The following is an 18,751-nucleotide window of genomic DNA, read 5'->3' as shown; positions in this document are numbered from 1 at the left end:
ATTACAAAAGGTTAGCGTTGGCATTTAAATGAAATCTAATTATGTATGGTGGAGAAGCATGTTCAACATTAGAAAAACTATGTGATAAGGAGGAAGGGGTTAACAAAAATGGGTGCATAGAAAGCTGAGACATAAAATATACTGATGGATTGTAAAGCAGAGTGGTATTTATTTGAGTTCCTTCGGATGAGCTCTGCCCCTGCTTAGTTAAACTGAGCTTTTTTATAAGCCCCACCCCTGCTCATCTTAATACAATTTGTATTGATAAACTCTGCCTTGCTTAAACACAACAGTAAAAACCCAACCCCTGCTCAGCTGTATACAATTAGTGGTGATGAGCCTTTACTCATATTCCAGTTCCTGTAACTTTGCGACTGGTGGGTATCTTTATATTTATGGAAAAACTGGTAACTGTTTTGTTGTCCACTATTAAGACACAGGTGGCACCATCACTATAGACCTCTGTGTGTGTCGGAACCATTTCCAGGTGCTTGGCTGAAGGACATTTGGTCTCAGGGCACCCATTACGTGTACTGACTTTGAATTACCCACCTTTGCCTCTGTTTGCATTGGTGTTGTGATCAACAAAACTGGACTGCTACGGAGTGAAACCGGGTTATCTTCATCGATGAACCAGGTTTAGTTTGGGCACTGATGACAACGATGTTCGTATCTAGAGATGCAGAGGTGAACACCTTAATCCTGCCTTTGCTGCTCCCACTGCTGGTGTGATGGTCTGGGGTGCCTTTGCATATGACAGTAGGTCACCTCTGGCAGTGGTACACGGGACAATGACAGCTCAGCACAGTTGCAACTATATGTCGCAGGATACCATATGGAACCTGTATGCCTCCATGCCCACCCATATCACATCTTGTATCCAAAAGTAGAGGAGGTACAACAGAATACTAGAGCCTCCATGTTTGTCCGTATCACATCTTGTATCCAAGCTAGAGGAGGTACAACAGAATACTAGAGCCTCCATGTTTGTCCGTATCACATCTTGTATCCAAGCTAGAGGCGGTACAACAGGGTACTAGAGCCTCCATGTTTGTCCATATCATATCTTGTATCCAAACTACAGGCGGTACAGAAGGGTACTAGAGTCTCCATACCCGCCCGTATCACATCTTGTATCCAAGCTAGAGGTGGTACAACAGGGTACTAGAGACTCCATGCCTGTCCGTATCATATCTTGCATCCAAGCTAGAGGCGGTACAACAGGGTACTAGAACATCCCTTCAAGTGTTCAGTTTTCGACAATAAATTCTCCTTTTGCTCTGATATTGGAATTACTTACTTATATCAACGTTACAATCACACATAGAAAGTTTCATTCAATTCTGACAACTCCGTCTAGGGGAGGGATTTTTTTGACAAAGAGTGTACATCAATCTACTCAGCTCTACCTGCTGTATAGCATGCTGGCTACAGACTGAACGGCATATTTAACACAAGGGGTTGCTGTTAAAGGGGTTGTCTGTTCAAATATCCATATTTTAAAATTAGGTCCAAATTGCAGGCCGCCTGTTCTCCTGGCATCAGCGTTCACATCAAGGGTGCCATGATGCCAGGAGTTCAGAATGCTGACGCTATGGCTTCTGTTTGGCCTGTGGCGGTCACGTGACTTCTATTGTCAACAGACACTGAGAGAATAGTGGCGCTGCAGTGCAGTGTTGCAGGCACTGAGGATGGGTAAGTACACTTTGTTTGAACTGATTTGGACTTAATTTTAAAAGACTTCATTTTAAAATCTGAATATGTAACCAGACAACTCCTTTAAGATTGCCTTTTGTTGCCAGAACACCATTCCTGTCTATGGGCTGTGTGTGGTATGATAGTTCACCACGGAAGTGAAGGTGACAAAACTGCAGTACCTGACAAAACTGCAGTACCTGACATAGCCAATGAAGAAGTATGGCACTGTTTTTAGAAAACAGCAAACCCTTTCTTCTAATCTCATATAACCCTTTTAGGAAAACCCAAGTACTGAGCAACTGCACCTATTCTAGTGGGCTCAATGCGAGCAAGTCATGTGAAGACCTTTATAGATAGAATGATTATCTTTCCAAAAATTATTGTATTGTGCAAAGCTGACCAGTAATTGCCCAGTGTGAGCGCGGCCAACAATTGGAGTCTGAACGATAATTCTTTAGTTTATCATTCATTGTCAATTTTATGCAGAGATAGAAATCATCATTCAGTTGTTCGCACATCATTAAAGGAGATGTCCCGCGCCGAAACGGGTTTTTTTTTTTTTAAACCCCCCCCCCGTTCGGCGCGAGACAACCCCGATGCAGGGGTTAAAAAAACCACCCGCACAGCGCTTACCTGAATCCCGGCGGTCCGGCGTCTTCATACTCACCTTCTGAAGATGGCCGCCGGGATCCTCTGCCTCCGTGGACCGCAGCTCTTCTGTGCGGTCCACTGCCGATTCCAGCCTCTTGATTGGCTGGAATCGGCACGTGACGGGGCGGAGCTACACGGAGCCGCTCTCTGGCACGAGCGGCTCCATAGAAGACTGCTGAAGACCCAGACTGCGCAAGCGCGGCTAATTTGGCCATCGGAGGCCAAAAATTAGTCGGCTCCATGGGAACGAGGACGCTAGCAACGGAGCAGGTAAGTAAAAAACTTTTTATAACTTCTGTATGGCTCATAATTAATGCACAATGTATATTACAAAGTGCATTATTATGGCCATACAGAAGTGTATAGACCCACTTGCTGCCTCGGGACATCTCCTTTAAGTGTCAAAAGCAACTGTTCAGTCGTTCCCATTCCCTGGTACAGCGCCCTGAGAGACCAACGACCGAGTGGGCATGCAAATAAAAAACGTAAACTATTATCTGCACATGATAATGGATGGCATTTTAACCCCTTCCTACTAGAAGACGTAAGTTTACATCCTGGCTGGGAAAGTGTTCCCGCAAATCAACATAAACTTACATCCTATGGATGGCACAAGCTCAGAAGCTGAGCCTGTGCCATCCGCAGTGGGAGCAAGCTTTAACTGACACCGATCCCCACTGTTAACCTTTTATATGCTGGGGTCAATGTTGTTTGCTGCGAGTAAAGGGTTCACAGAAGGAGGGCGCTTCCTCTGGAATGTCATTAGCCTGACGCAATATATTGGCAACTGGACACCAGACTATGGCAATTAGGGTCTCTCATGGCCTATGATTGATAACATTAGCGATAATACATGGCAGTACTGAAGTACTTCATTATATTATCATAGTAATCATAGCTTCACAGGTTCAAGTCCCCTGCAGAAACATTTTAAAAAAAATGTAAAAATAATAGTAAAAAAAACTCAGCAAAAAGATAGTAACAAGACAGAAAATGTTTTTTGCTCCCTTTCCCCCCTTTGTGTATTAAAATGGTTTTAAAAATATAGAAAAACCCACGTGTTTTATATCATTGCAACCGTAACAACCTGTATAATAAATTGAACATACTTTCGCCCCCCAAGCAACACAATAAAAGTAATTAAAAAAGCCATATATACCCCAAAATGCTACTAATAAAAACTACAGTTTGTCACACAAAAAACATGCCCTTACAGAGCACCTTCCACGATGTAAAAAAAGGGGGTTCTATTGTCCAAGAAGCTAAAAAAATATATATAATTTTGATATTGTCATAATCATACCAACCCGTGTAAAATATTTATCATGTCACTTATGCTGCATGATTATTGCTGAAAAAAATTACAGAATTGATGTGTTTTTTCACTCTGCCCTCCAAACAAAATGTTAGCAAAGTTATGCAATACATTGTATGTACCCAGAAAATTGTACCAATAGAATCTACAGCTTGCCATGCAAAAAACAAGTCCTTATACGCAATGGCGTAACTATTGGGGATGCCGTTGCACCTGGGCCTATGAGCCTTAGGGGGCCCATAAGGCGTCTCTTCTCCATATAGGGAGCCTAGTACTATGAATAAAGCATTATAGTTGGGGGCCCTGTTACAGGGTTTGTATTGGGACCCAGGAGCTTCAAGTTACACCTCTGCGTTAGGGGCTTTCATTGTGACTTCAATTAAAGGGTATGTACAAACGGGACAGATCTGCTGAGGATTTCCTGTGCAGACCCTCCACATGGAAAATCCACGGCACTTACAGTAACAGCAAAGTGGATGAGATTTTAGGAACTCTTGGCCACCTGTTGTGGAAAAAAATCTGCTGTGAAAACTGACCTGCAGAGCGGATTTTGAATCCGCAGCATGTCAATTATAGGACTGGTTTTTGGTGCTTCTACCTCTTTCACTGAAGAGGTGGATTCTGCACCAAAATATGCAATAAAATCCGCATCAAAGTCCATACCAAATGGTGCGAATTCTCAACCTGATTTTGCACTGTGGAATATCTCTGTTCCATCCTGGGTGGATATACCAAAAAAGAAAAAGTCTTGGGTGCGATGTGGATTGGACAGCACACGGACATACTGTCCATGTGTGTACTGTCCAATTTGTGGGTCTATTTAATATTTCTTAAAAGCCAAGTTTAAAGGGTTGCCCCAGTGATATAAAAGTCAGAGAGTGATTGATGCCAGAACTCATCCTATACTTTTCTAGCTAAGGACGCCGGAGTAGTGAGCAAAGCACGCAAAAGGATCATTAGTTCTATCCAGCTCCGTCATAAATTAATTGGTGGGACACAACCGGCGTATGTGAACCCAGCCTTACATTGGAGGTCAGTTATTTTTTACAGCAACGGAAGTGATATAGACCACGCCATTCTTGAAATCTTATCCGAAAGGTCTGTTTATACTTCTGCAAAATCTATTCTACTAGGTGTCTAGAACAGGTAAGATGCTGTGGTAGTCCATCCCGAACAAAAAAAAGCAGACAATCTAAAGAAACTTGATGGATCCATTATAACTCAATAAAGGATCATGGAGGGTCATGATGGATCATTTCAGGCGTGAATACTATAAAAACGGAGGCCATGAAGCTATAGTGCTCTTGCTGTCATAGATACAGGAACTCCAATGGAAACCTGATGGGCATCATTATAGGTAAATAGGATCTGTCGAGATATCTTGGAATCTTTTTAAAAAAATACCCATCATGGCTCACTTATGGACAGAAGCCATAACTTATGTGAACAGAGTCTAAAATTCCTTTGACATGGGCTGAATATCAAGCCCAAACGTTCCTCCAAATCTCATGCACCCAACAATATGGCTGTGCAAAGGAACCAGAGATCATTGTCTGATCATTCAGTTATAGCGAGCATAAAAATACTCACAAATCGGCGGTACATCTCCCCATTTGATACCATATGGGGACAAACAATTGCAGTAGTGATTGTTCATGTCTATAAGCCAGTTCTTGACCAGTGTAGGGTAAAGTAAAATGAGCACCGATGTGTGTTGATCGGCACTTGTTACATCAGACTGAGGACTGGGCTCCCCAAAAGGAACCATAAGGCAGATATATTCCAATCGAACCAAGCAGGTCACTCTCCACTCTACAGAAGAGCTGGTGGTATATATTGAGGACACACCACCACCACTTCTGCTCCTATCGAATATGGCCAACAACCTCCACTGCTGAAGAAAGGAGAAAAAGTTTTTCAGCGGTGAATTTCGGAAGGGAGAAATGACCGAAGAGTTTTGGTCTCCCCGCCAGATTTTCTTTTTAAGGTGCTATTATTACTACTAATTGGCTTTTATGTTACCGTAAGTTGCTTTTACTGTAGATCCACTGTGGCTAAAGGATATAAGAGTTTATACATTAACCAAGTCCAGTCATTCATTTATTAATGTAATTGTGTTAGGTACAGATAATTCATTGCCGTGGACTTTGGAGAAGAAGATCATTTTCATTCCAATAATCTCCAATAATGTGTCTGCGGGATGCGCTGAGCTGTGGGTATACGTCTCTCATCAGCACTCAGTCTAAGTAGGTTATACAATGGGTGGTGAAGACGAATGAAAACGAGCTGCAGGAAGCAAGATGCTGAGAATATAGGCCAATAGGTCAGGTAGGCTTACGCTTCCCTGATACTGGAGGCACATTTATGTCTTACAGAACAAACATCTAAACTACACTTCTTGCAGGCAAATCCAAGACTCTACATAGTTACCTACGGAGAGATTTTACAGCTGTCTGCAACCAAACTGCTCCTTCCATGAAAATGAATAGAGAGCATTCGCATTGCTAATTTCAGGGGATGTGCATGTGGGCAAAGGACAGGGAGTAGAGTTAGCAGTTAGTCTCAAGCCGTGGTGCCCGAACGGGCAAACAGTCCCCTCTGTCATATAAATGGCGCCTAGTATGTGCGGGCCCTGTAACACATTTTGCCTTAGGGCCCAGAAGCTTTTGTTTTAGACAAAAGGGGCAACACTCTACTCCGTAATTAAAAAATCGACTTTACCTACAACTTTTTGTTCACAGCAGGAACAGCCGCTCTACAATACCAACTACATTTCTAAAATATAGGCTTAGGCCGATTCACACGAACATATTTGTGCAGCATACTACTCACCAAAAAATGTGCGCGTGCAATACGCAATGAATGGAATCCATTGATTTCAGTGTGCTCGTTCCTGTAAGCATATTTTGCAAAAAAATATGCAGCATGCTCTATTTTCCTGTGAAAAAGGAAACATATTGAACTAATTACACTAATTGCCCATTTCAATGATTGGGAGCATGGTTGTGTGTTTCTTGCATTCGCCGAAAGTACTGTAAAACATGCACATGCGCACACAAATACGTAAAGCCTATTATGCAAATACATGGTGCGCGTCTGTACGTATTTTACTGTATTTCTTTGCATGTGCATGCCCTGCATATTTGCGGATGCAGAAAACACACAAACATTCTTCCATTGATTTCAGGGGTCAATTAAGTTTAATGAATCGGTGTATTCAAGTGACCTTTTTCTTATTCGGACTATCCGAGTAAAAAAATTGCAGCATGTTTTATTTTTGTCTGATTCCTGCATGAAAATATTACATGTCAATGGGGGTTCTTCTTTGGCATTGGGTAGGCGATCCTTACATAATTTTGGATGTTTTAGTAGCTTGATTCCACCAATATCTAGGATACGCTTATCAGACCAGTATGAATCTCTTTCCGCTTTGTATGTTCCCAACTGTCCCACATGAGGATATAATGGTTATCAAGGACAGGATTGAATCGTGATCCCAAGTGTGAAGGCTCCCTTAGGGGTTCCCCCAGTGATTCGAGTGTCTATTTAGGTTCCCTGTTGTCTTATGGTGATTTTCTCCAACATTTCAATCAAACGCCGGATGGCCGGACATATGGGTACCCAAGCGCAAATAGTTGCTCAGATAAGTTGTTACAACAACATTTATTTGTTTGTTTATACACAGAGTGTTGATTGTTCATTAGTTGTTTGCTGAGGTTCCGTTCAGAGAGGGGATCTCCATGCAAACTTGTTATTCCAGTACGAATGACGGTGATTTTACACCAGAGATCAACCAGCGACTATTTTTTTAGCAAGCTGAAATCAAATGACTAGTAACTTATCACTGATCATCCTGTCGGTGGCCGTGTTTACAAGGAAGGGGGGTTGGGGGGTGCTTTATGTCATTCCTATGAAATATTAGGGCATTTAGAGAGGGGATTTCTTAAAGGGATTTCCACTGCTCCAGTCTTCTCTATCAGCCTTTGTTTGCATGATTGCAGTGGTGATGTGTCCACAAAACAAACAAAGCTTGGTGAATAAGACTGGAGCAACAGCACTGCACCAGCTGGGGATCAGACTGGTAAATATAGGTTCTTTTTTATCTTCCATTTGCTACATTAACTTGAAAACAAAAATTTACTTGAAAAAGTCCATTAATAATACAACCTCTTAAAAATACCAAGGGCCCATTCAGACAGGCGTATATCCCATCCGTATGCTGTCCGTGTATTTCACGGACATCACATAGACATATTATCCCCAATTAGGCCATTCATATGAGCACTTGTTTATGTGGACATTAAAAAAAATGTACATATGTCACTTTAAAGACTTTCTATGAAAGTTCTGTAGTTGAACAATTGTCTTGTTTTTAGGCACTTGAGAACAAAGAATGAACACATTATTAAATGTATGGAAACATACAGTTTTCCATACATTTCCTATTGACTGTAATGTAAAAAAAAATCTGTTGAGCATTTTATTTTTGTGGGACCGAAAAACATACACAAACTTAAGGGAGATCAAATATAGTAAAATGTATATGCTCGATAACTGGCTAAAACGTAATATAAGGAGCCTCCTAGAGACCCCTGCCCCAGACCGAGCTCTGATGCCCTAGACCGAGCTCTAATACTACATTTTCATTATTCCCGTTCCACCAAGTTAACCTTTCCTATTCCCCTAGAAGATTTGGGTTACCAAGGAATTGGCATCAATAAATAGTGAGAATATCTACGACGGCAGAGACTCTGGGTTTTATTGGGTAACAGTCATGTGGCAGTGAGAGTAAATAACACTAAAGTATATACCAGAATATATTCCTTTGGCTGTTTATGGATGTAATCATTTTGGGATACAGAAGCATTGCTATGTAGAGATAACATTTACCTTTATCGTTTCATGAAAGACCCTTCTCCTGGAGAGACTTGCTTCTGTGCTTTCCTTTACTGCCGCATTCTTTATTGTGATCTGTATTGAAATACACAGTAACAAATAAAACCCAACATAACAAGTAATGGAGTACTCTATAAGGGCTTTTGAAAAGTAGATATTTTTTGTCAAGTATTGTATCACTCCTTCCAGTTACACTTCTTTTACTAGGTGATGTACTGTAAGACAAATGGATATAATAAACACTTCACTAAGGGTGGCTTTACATGGGACAACTATCCTTCGAATGGTCGCTTGATAGAGCTGCAGTAATGTAAGTGACAGTTGTTGTGTGTAAACATGGCTACCAACCAGGTGATGAGCGAGAATTTGGTCAATAGTCGTTAGCTTCTCCTCCTTTTTCCCCTCCTTTTCCTTCTCCTCCTCCTTCTTCCTCCCCTCCTTTTCCTCCACCTCTTCCCTTTTCCTCCTCCTCTTCCTCTCCTGCCTCCTTCCTTTTCCTCCTCCCTCTTTCTATCCCTCCCTCCTCTTGCTCTCCCTCCTCCCTTTTCCTCTTCCTCCACCCTCTTCCTCTCCCTCCTCCCTCTTGCTCTCCATCCTCCCTTTTATTCCTCCCTCCTCCTTCTTCCTCTTCCCTCTCTCTTGAACAATTGGTAACTACTTGCAGTAGCAACAATTTAAACTGACTATTCCGTCAAGAGTCGTCCTATCCCTAAATTAAAATACCCTATCTAATAGTCGCTGTTCGGCTGTGGAAATGCCTCACATTTCTCAGTCTTGGGATTGCTAATTTCAATTGTATCTGCTGCAATTTCGGAGGAGGGTGGGGGGTGGGCAGGGCTAGACCTAAGTGGATAGGCTCTTCCTGGTGTGATAAAAGAGCTATAAGCTTTGAGCCAGTGTACTCTCTCTATTCACTGCTCCTTCTCCCCTCTCACAGCATGCAGTCTCATGTATAGTCTGATATAGGTAGATTGCAGCAGCACCCCCTTAATTATACTGCATTACACTTAAATGAAGAGAAATTGGCTCTATGTTCACAGCAATAGAGTGCAGGCCCAAAGACCCCAATGCTGCATCTTCTAGCTATACATTTAGTGTGAACCTTATACACCCATGCACATGCAACTTTCCTGCCCTCCCCTAGGCCCGTTTTATGGTTAGCATAATGGGGCAAGTACTTTATTTATAGTCTCAAATGTGTGACGTCATGATTACAGGAAGCTTCTTGTAGCTGCAGCAAATTAGATGGAGGTATTGATATGCTCCAAACAGGAAGGGTTCATCGACTCATGCTGCTTGTTCCAAATTCTGACCTCCCTTTAGCATTGTGCAACAAAAATCCACTGTTTCTCCACTTTTCAGTGATCCTTCGGTATTTTTTCACCCTTTTGCCCACTGGATCCTCCCCTTAGGCCTCATATCCATGAGTAGGTCGGATTCCGCAAGAGGGAGCATATGGCGGAATCCCACCCTGCATACCTGACCGGGCAGGCGGTGGCGCCCATGCAGACCTGTCTTCTGCTGGGACATCTGTACTGTGGATGGTCCGCACAGCTCGCCGTTGGACATGCGCAGTACAGATTTATTTTTAAAATGTCCTGCTTTCCCATGGGATCTATGGCCCGTCCGCAGTGTCAGCTGCAGGCAGGCCGCCGATTGGACGGCTTCCATTGACTTCACTTACTGTTTCTTTTAGGGCTTTCTTCCACGGGTGTCTTGTCACTGTTTATTTCACATGTATATTTCACGCACATAATACGCAGTACACAGCAAATACGCATGCAACTTTATACAGCCCTTGCTATAGTGATTAGATGCATTGTGCCCGTGTTCTCATATGTCATTTGATTCACTTTATAGTGTATTGTGGGCCGTATAGAAATTAATAAAACACACACTTGACTTCACAGGGTCATTACCTGCACAGAGACATGCGGAGCGGCAGCTGGCCATGACTGAGCATACTTAAGAGTAGATAAAGGGCAACCATGCCAATCGGCACAAGAACAAGCAGATCCAGCGTGGTCATTTTTGCTGGTTACTAAGCAACTGACCAAACTCATTTGCTTGCAGAGTGTATTTATTAGGAAGTCCCTAATGAGTGTTTACAATAGGAAACAACGGTTTTCACTGTTTGACTGCTGCATTTTCTTACCGCAGAGGCTAGAAGGTCGGTGTTCTGCGTGTGTTAATTCCTGTTCACACGCAGCAGTAGTGACCACTCTTAGGTTTTTAGGGTCTGGATTAGAGATGAGCGAGCGTACTCGTTAAGGCAAATTACTTGAGCGAGTATCGCCATTTTCGACTACATGCCCGAAAAGATTCGGGGGGGGGGGGGAGCGGGTGGGAACGGGGGGAGATCTCTTTCTCCGCTCCCCCCTGCTCACTCCCGCAACTCACCACTCACCCCCGCCGGCCACCGAATCTTTTCAGATGAGCAGGCATGTACTCGAAAATGGCGCTGCTCGCTCGAGTAATTTGCCTTAACGAGTACGCTCGCTCATCTCTAGTCTGGATGCATTTGTATTATAAACACCATGTGCCCTTTATTGGATGTTTTTCTGCCATTCTTTTTTTTTGTGTGTGAACGATCCAGTTGCCTACAATTAATATTTAACTCATTTCACATTAGGAACTGTAGAAGGAGGATTTTGGTGGTTGTCTCGTAAGGACCATGTCTAGAACACTATTAGCTTGTAGTCAAGAAGTAGAGACAGCACTCGGGATATTTGATACAATTCATGGTACTTTTGTTGCATTTTAATCCTTTGAGGGCGGGGCCTAGTTTGGTACACAATGATTTTTTAGGATTTTTATCTCCACTTTTTTGGGGGGTGGGGAGGGGCAAGGTAAAAGAACACATCAGTTCTAACATTATTTTTAAATGGCATTCACCATGTGCTATAAATGAGATGATAATTTTTTTTCTGCAGTTGGGTACATTTACGACAATACCAAAATAATATATTTTTTATAGGTTTTTTCACTGTTGCACTATAAAATCCGTTTGTTTTTTTTCAGAGTTTGTTATTGACATCCACTGCACTCAAAAACCCAGAACATGTTATCATTTTTCCATGGAGCTGTGTAAGGGCTTGTTTTTTGCGTGATGAGCTGTAGTTTTTACTGGTACCATTTGGGGGGGAGATTTGTTTTACCTTTTTCTATGCTCTTCTGTGGAACTTGAACTTGCGATCCTATTATCATTCAGATAATACACTGCAGTATTCTGTATTGCATTGTATTATCTTTTAACTTTGCCATCACAAGCCTTGACAGACCCAAAGTCCATTATCAAGCATCAAGTTGCTATGGCAATGCAGCGGACCTCTGCAATTTGATTGCGGCAGCAGATGACATTTATAAAAGGCATTCACTCAGTCTGTTAACTGCAATCAACATTGATTGCGACGGCAGAGCTTAATGGTGAGGCTCGGAGTTCTCTCCCATCCCTGTTGTTGCAGTGAGACCTGACTGTCAGCTCCCGCTGCTTGTGGCACGACCTTAGCTTCTGAGCCCTTGCCATCTTCCTACCATATATTTACAGCGCTTCATGTGAACTGTTTCCCTCCCGCAAGTACATATATGTCATGCAGCAGTAAGAGGATAATACAGTGCCAAAGAAGAAGACACATTATTTAACTGCAGTGCATCAAGTGTATGGTTACCCTCCTACAGGTAGATGTAATGAGTTATTTGGAGGTCTTTAAAATTACACATCCCCTAAGTGCTGTCTCTTCTTCTTAACTATGACTCTTAGGACCTACGGTAGAGGGTTCCTATGAGATGTGCACCAACAGATCTTTGAGACATGCTGTTGTGCACCCCTGTTGGGGTATATAAATATCCTAATAGATGTTCCCTATTCAAGACCCCCATTTATGAGACAGAATGGACAGTTGACATCCTCTCCTGATCTGTTCATATTCTACATGTTTGTCCATTCACTTGAATGGCTGACATGTAATGCTACATGTCCCCTGCAAGGGGCATTATAGGGGAAATGCATGGCTTGTGTTTCTTCTGGCAATAACTGTTCCCTGGAAAAATAGAGAAGCCAGACTTATATCATTCAGCTGATTGCCAAACTGGCTTCTATGTAAAAAAGGGTTTTTAAAATAGACAACCCATTCACAGACTATGGACCATTGACGGACGTCTGCTAATGGATCGCTGTTGGAGAGGATTGAAAAAAACTTGCAGTCCTTCTTCAGGGTTCTGCACTTCGTGTTTGCTACGATCAGCAGGAATTTCCCTGCTGTTTCCTCATCTCCTGTCTTCTAATTTGTTGTTAGGGCAGTTGAGATGGACCTGCCTAACAGTTGATCCATAAGAGTGGGTCAGCTGACCAGACTGCGGCAGCTCAGGCTAGTTTGGAGAACAGCAATGTATTGCTGGTTATAGCGCATATTATGTGTATTTTAATCCAGTGTTTCTTATTTTCATCTAGTATCTTGTTTCTAGTCTAGCCTTGTTTTTTGTCAGTGTAGTTTTACTCCGGTTGTTATTCTTGTCCAATCCTTTGCTTTTTAGCTTTGTTGTTTGTTAGTTGCTTTTTCTCTATTTTGTATCTATCTTCATCTTACTTTAGTTTGGTTCGCTTGTCTCTGGGTCTCTTAGTGCCATTTCATTGTATGTCAGGGTCAGTGCTTCAGATAGGCTTTCCATTATAGATATTGTTAGGGATGCTGAGGGACAGTGGTGTCTTGTGTTAGGGTCAGCATCAGGGATAGATTAGGGGAATATTTAGGAAAAGATAGTTAGGGTTATTTATTTGGGGGAGTTTATTATCTGTTCATTATCATCTGCTTGTGCCATTATCCAATAATGATCCCTGTTCCGCTCAACTCCTGGTAAGTTCCTATTCTTGCATTTTTTGCTTACTAATGTTATGTGCTTCATATTTGTTAATGTGACTGTCTATTTATTACATATAAGTCTTGGGTGTATCTAGGTACGGAAAAACACTGTTAGTACCCAGAAAAGGCGACCTCTAAAGGTCAAGTCCAGTTTTGCCATCTGGTTTCCAGCCGGCATTGTTACAACATCGAACTGAATCCAATGACCTTTCTGTTTCCCCAACCTTGTATTCACTATGAACAAATACAGACTCCTGTTTAACAGCATACTGCTAGTGTTGCTGTACTTTGCATAAAATAGTACAAAATTACATTTTATAGACAGCAAATCCCTTATAGAGCGCAGACTGGGAAATAAAATATACAAGTGCATATTATTATCTTTTATTTTTATCACTCTTTAATGTGCTGCTTTGGAATTGTGCAAGAGTTTATTGGATATAAGGCAAGAAAAAAATAGTTACGAAGACGAATGGTACAACAAGGTGCTTTGCCACCTAAGGCAAAAATTCCATCATTTTACATTTGCACACATTAATATGCTGTAATTGTACTGGCTTACATAATATAGCTCCTTGCCCTGTTATTTCCTTAAATGAATTAAACTTGGCCTTGGAAATCACTTTATTTTCTCTTGCAGAATTCTCTCTCTCTATATATATAATGTATATCTCTCAGTATTTCACAGTTTGAGGTCTCAGCAGCACAGCATGCCAACAAGTATGAAGCAGGTCTCGCTCCTTCTCTCCCAGCTGGAAGTCCCAGCAGCATGTCAAGCACCAATCATTGGCCTTATGTAACTAAACCTTTGCCTTTCTGTTTGTGAAGCTGAAGAAACTCCCTTTCCACACAAAAACAACGCTATGCAGTTTTTATATACTGCGGTAATGAGGGAAGTTTTGATTGGCAGGAAGTAAAGGTTCTCTTCATATACTGTATAATGGGAAGTACTCTGACAAAAAGTGAATGCTTTCGTCCCAATAGACCACCAATAGTTTATTTTTTAGCATTGTGCTTGAGCAGATTGCTGTGTACAACCCTTTAAGGGTGAGTACACGTGTTGCGGAAGTGCTACGGGTTTCTTGCGGAATTTCCACAGCAGATTCGCAAAAAAACTGCAGAGTAGAGTTACAGTAAAGCTACAGCAGAAAATCTGCAATGTTTTTTTTTCCCTTTACATGTGAACAGGATTTGTTTTTATCCCATGCGTTTTAAGGCTATTTTCACATGGACGTGGGCGGTATCGAGCTGTGATTCATGGCCCGATATCACACTTTTAAACATGTGAAAGCCCCGTGGGTGTGAAGTGTTTTCATGTGAAAACAGCCTCGCATCACTACAGGGAATCCCTTTATCCCCATGGGGAATCCCTTCATCACTGTGGGGAATCCCTTCATCCCTAATGGGATTCCACCAGCCACGGCTCAAGGGATTCCCCCAGCCGCTGCTGAAGGTATTTCCCCATCGTGGCTGTCTCAGAGGATCACAGAGTTCTCCCATTGTACTCAATGGGGCCGGCGCTGCTGCCACCAGCCTCATTGAAAACAATGGGCAATATCAATGAAAGATAGGACACGCTGCACATTTTTTCCTGCATAGCATCACAACGCGGTGCCATGCAGGAAAACATCGCAAATGTGAATTAACCCATTAAAAAAAAAAAAGAGTTTCATATCCGTGCGAGATTTGTGTATCTCGCAACTCACAAATTTCGTACAATTTTCTTGTCAGTGTGAAGCCGGCCTAATGGTAAACAATTCCCCTGCGTTCTTTCCACAGCATATCCGATGTGGAAAATCCTCCTTGTTTCCGCAATGTGTGAATGCATGCCTAAACATATTTAGAGATATTTCTCTAAACGTTATTATGGAGCTCATGCAGGGTTCAGAGCAAGCACTATGCATTTCTATGCAGCTTGGGTAACTCTATGTTAAACAAGTCTGTAAATTAGTGACACTAGACCGTGGCGACAAAACGATTACAACTTTCAGCATAACTAATTTTGATGTTTGAGCGTGGATTTTTTGATGCGTAATAGACCCATGTGAATTTCCGGCCACATAGAGTTAATTAGATTGGTACTGTCTTCACCTGCAGGCACCTTGAAATTGCCCTAATACGCCATGGTAAAGTGAACACGGGCTATACAAGTGCATCTTTCATTCTGCAGCAGTCACGCCGTACGAGTGATCATTCATCCATCTGCTTAAGCTCCATGCATCATAAAAACATAGCAATATATCCTAGCAGCTGAAGCTTGTTTTAAATGAGCAGTTTTGGGAAGGACAATGGGAAAGAAATACTGCAGTGATAAAACATTTTTTTGACTGTTGAGTATGGTGGGAATATTGGAGGATTAAGGCTTCTTTTTCCATATAGCAAAAATGTATAGAAAAACCAATATTGCACTAACGGCACGGCCAAATTATTGCTCCTCCTGGGAAGTTTGTGCCATGTTCCATCGGATGCCGTATTGTGTCACCTTACATTCTGGGCAGAATATCTCTATTCAGCTATGTAGTACAGAGCAATGGGAACTCCAAGTACTGCTATACAGGCTCTGTGCACGCAGCTTTGCTATTTGCACCAGCCATTATCTTTTTCTTTTGTATAGCGCCAACTTATTCTGCAACACTTTCAAGTAATTTATTTATTTATTACCCCTGTGTACTAATTTTATCGACCTCGGAAGGATGGAAGGCTGAGTCAATCTTGAGCTGGCTACCTGAACCATGTGGTGATTGAACTTGCAACCTTCAGGTCATGAGCTATAGCTTAGGACTGCATTTCTGTTGCCTTAGGACAGCATAAATGCAGTCCTAAGCTCTCGCTCACGGGACTCTACCATGTACGGTATGAACATGTACTCAGCTTTTCTTTTTTAGCTGCACCATTAAAGGGGTTGCCTGCCCTCTTTTCCACTGATGACCTATCCTATGGATAGGTCTTCAGTAGTTGATGGATGCGGGTCCACCACACGGGATCCCTGTCCAGCCTGTTTCATCAGCGGGCAGCACAGGAAATACGGGCATTGGCTTCACTCCAATTGGAATCAACCATTGATGACCTAACCAGAAGACAGGTCATCAGTGGAAAAGAGGGCAAAACTGAACAAATTGTAGTGTTGGGTTAAAGAGCTGCAGAATGTCTTTACCAGAAGTAATCCATTATGAAGTACGTCCAGTCATGTATGCGTTATGCCTAATTCGCTATGAGTTGTCTAAGTGATGACAAATTATTGATATGAGCTGCTTGACCCTGGCTTGATCAAAGTAACACAGATTCTAGTTAAACAGGTTTGCTGGCTTCCTTTTCTAGCTGACTAACGAAATCAATTACATGTAAACCTCTCGATGGAATCATAAGGATGGGTAAATACCAGTTCCCTGGACTGTAGAGAATTAGTGACAAATGTAAACATGAAAGACATTCGAGGGCAGTCTAATCATCTCCACACGCCATATGCTATAATTATTCTAAGACATCCCTGGCATAGTCCATTTATTGGATATAATAAAGGACTAAGAAAGGGTCTGTTCACGGGCTTAGCTGTAGGGGGTGCAAGGGTAGCAGTCACTACCCGGCCCTGGAGCCTTAGAGGGCCCAAAGGCCCCTCCATCACATAAGAAGACACCTGTATTATAAACTGTGCATGGTAGGTTGGGGGCCCTGTTACAGATTTTGCATCAGGGCCCAAGTGATTCTAGTTACGCCTCTAGGTCTGTTGATGGGTGGTTTCTCACAGGTTGTCTTTTTTCTGTAAAAGCTGCAATTTTTATGTTCGGTTTTCATCCAGTTTTTTTTTTTAGCAAAAGCCAGACGTGTATTCAAATGGGAATGCTGAATTTAGCAGATGGACTTATTCCTTCTTCTTACTACTGGATCATCCTCTGACTTTGGCTCATTAAACTGCTTCAGCAGTGATGTTTTTCTAAAAAATGCTGTGTGAATCCTTCCAATCAGGGATTTAAACCCACTACTTTATATGTGTTAAGCCTGAATATCTAATCCTGAGAGAACATATTTATTAAACCACAGTCCTCCACTCCCACTCAAAGAGGTTCGGTATAAGAAATCGCCTGATGGTGTCACATCTGAATCCACTTAGGCTTAATAAGCAATATATTCCCTCAGGTTTAGGGTTGAATTTTTGATCCAAGACTAATTTTCTGATGTGCTGCGAACTCTAGACATTCTTTGGGTAACGCCACACTAAGGAAGAACAACACAGTAGAAGAAAGAGGCACTCGATCATGGGATCATGCTGATTAACCAATCAATATGTAAATATAAGTACCAGTTAGGGAAAAGGGATTTCCACTCACCCTCAAAATGCAGAAAAAGTCTCCAAATCTAGCCTTAGATGGAATAACTTGAATAGAACATCACAGTGCCATCAACACGTTCATGTGTCCTTTACTGAGGAAAGGCTTCTTTCTGGCCCCTCTGCCATAAAGCTCAAATTGGTGGAGGCTGCAGTGATGGTTGACCTTCTAAAAAGTTTCTCTCATTGGCACAAAGGAACCTTGGAGCTCAGCTAGAGTGACCATTGGGTTCTTGGTCATCTGTCTAATCAAGGCCCTTTTCCCCCGATTACTTAGTTAGGTGGGTTGGCCAGGTCTAGAAAGAGTCCAGGTTGTTCCAAACTTCTTCCACTTAAGAGCCAACTGTGCCCTTGGGAATTTTCATTGCAGCAGAATTTTTTTGCAGCCTTTTCCAGATCTGTGCCTCCACACAATCCCGTCTCTGAGCTCTACAGGAAGTTCTTTCCTTCTCATGCCTTGGTTTTGGCTCTGATATGCATTGTGAGCTGTGACACCTTATATAGACAGGGGTATGTCTTTTGAAATAAGGTCCAATCAACTGAATTTATCACAGGTGACTCCAATCAAGGTGTTGAAACATCTCAATGATGATCAAGAGAAATGGGAGCCCCCAGAGCTGAATTTCAAGTGTCATATACCAAGTGTCAAGGATTTAAATACGTATGTAGAATGCTAGTTTTTCATTTTTTTGTAATTTCCAAAGATTTCTAACATTCTGTTGTCACTTTGTCATTATGGATTACTGAGTGCAGAATGATATGGACAACTTAAATTTTTTTTTAGTTGCACAAGGCCAGAACATAACAGAATGTCAAAAAAAAGTAGCGAATGGCTTAGAAAACTTTCCATTTGCAGTGAACATGTTCAATTTAAAAAAAAACAAAAACAGGTCTTTTTTTAGATTTCCTCCTTTCAATTCTCCTCTAAGGCTGTAGTGCATTTGTTCTTACAAAAAAGGCTTTATTAAGTTACGCCGTGCCACACGTTGCAAGTTAGCATTCTCCAAA

The 18,751-nt window shown here is 42.0% G+C and overlaps 1 protein-coding gene across 2 annotated transcripts in view; it reads left to right on the top strand.

Annotated features, from left to right (window-relative positions):
• The window catches only part of PARP8 (poly(ADP-ribose) polymerase family member 8), a 261,740-nt gene that overhangs the window by 19,435 nt on the left and 223,554 nt on the right, over positions 1-18,751 (top strand). The window contains exon 1 of one of the 2 annotated variants that reach the window (XM_066602738.1): positions 13,388-13,413. The exons of the other annotated variant lie outside the window; for it this stretch is intronic. Within the exon in view, the coding sequence (XP_066458835.1) occupies positions 13,388-13,413 (26 nt within the window). Of the gene's footprint in view, positions 1-13,387; positions 13,414-18,751 lie in introns of those variants that run through there. 2 annotated transcript variants of the gene reach the window in all.

Source organism: Eleutherodactylus coqui, chromosome 5 (assembly GCF_035609145.1).
Source record: "Eleutherodactylus coqui strain aEleCoq1 chromosome 5, aEleCoq1.hap1, whole genome shotgun sequence".
NCBI lineage: Eukaryota > Metazoa > Chordata > Amphibia > Anura > Eleutherodactylidae > Eleutherodactylus > Eleutherodactylus coqui.
Note: the sequence above shows the minus strand (reverse complement) of the source record. Positions and strands in the feature narration are given on the sequence as shown.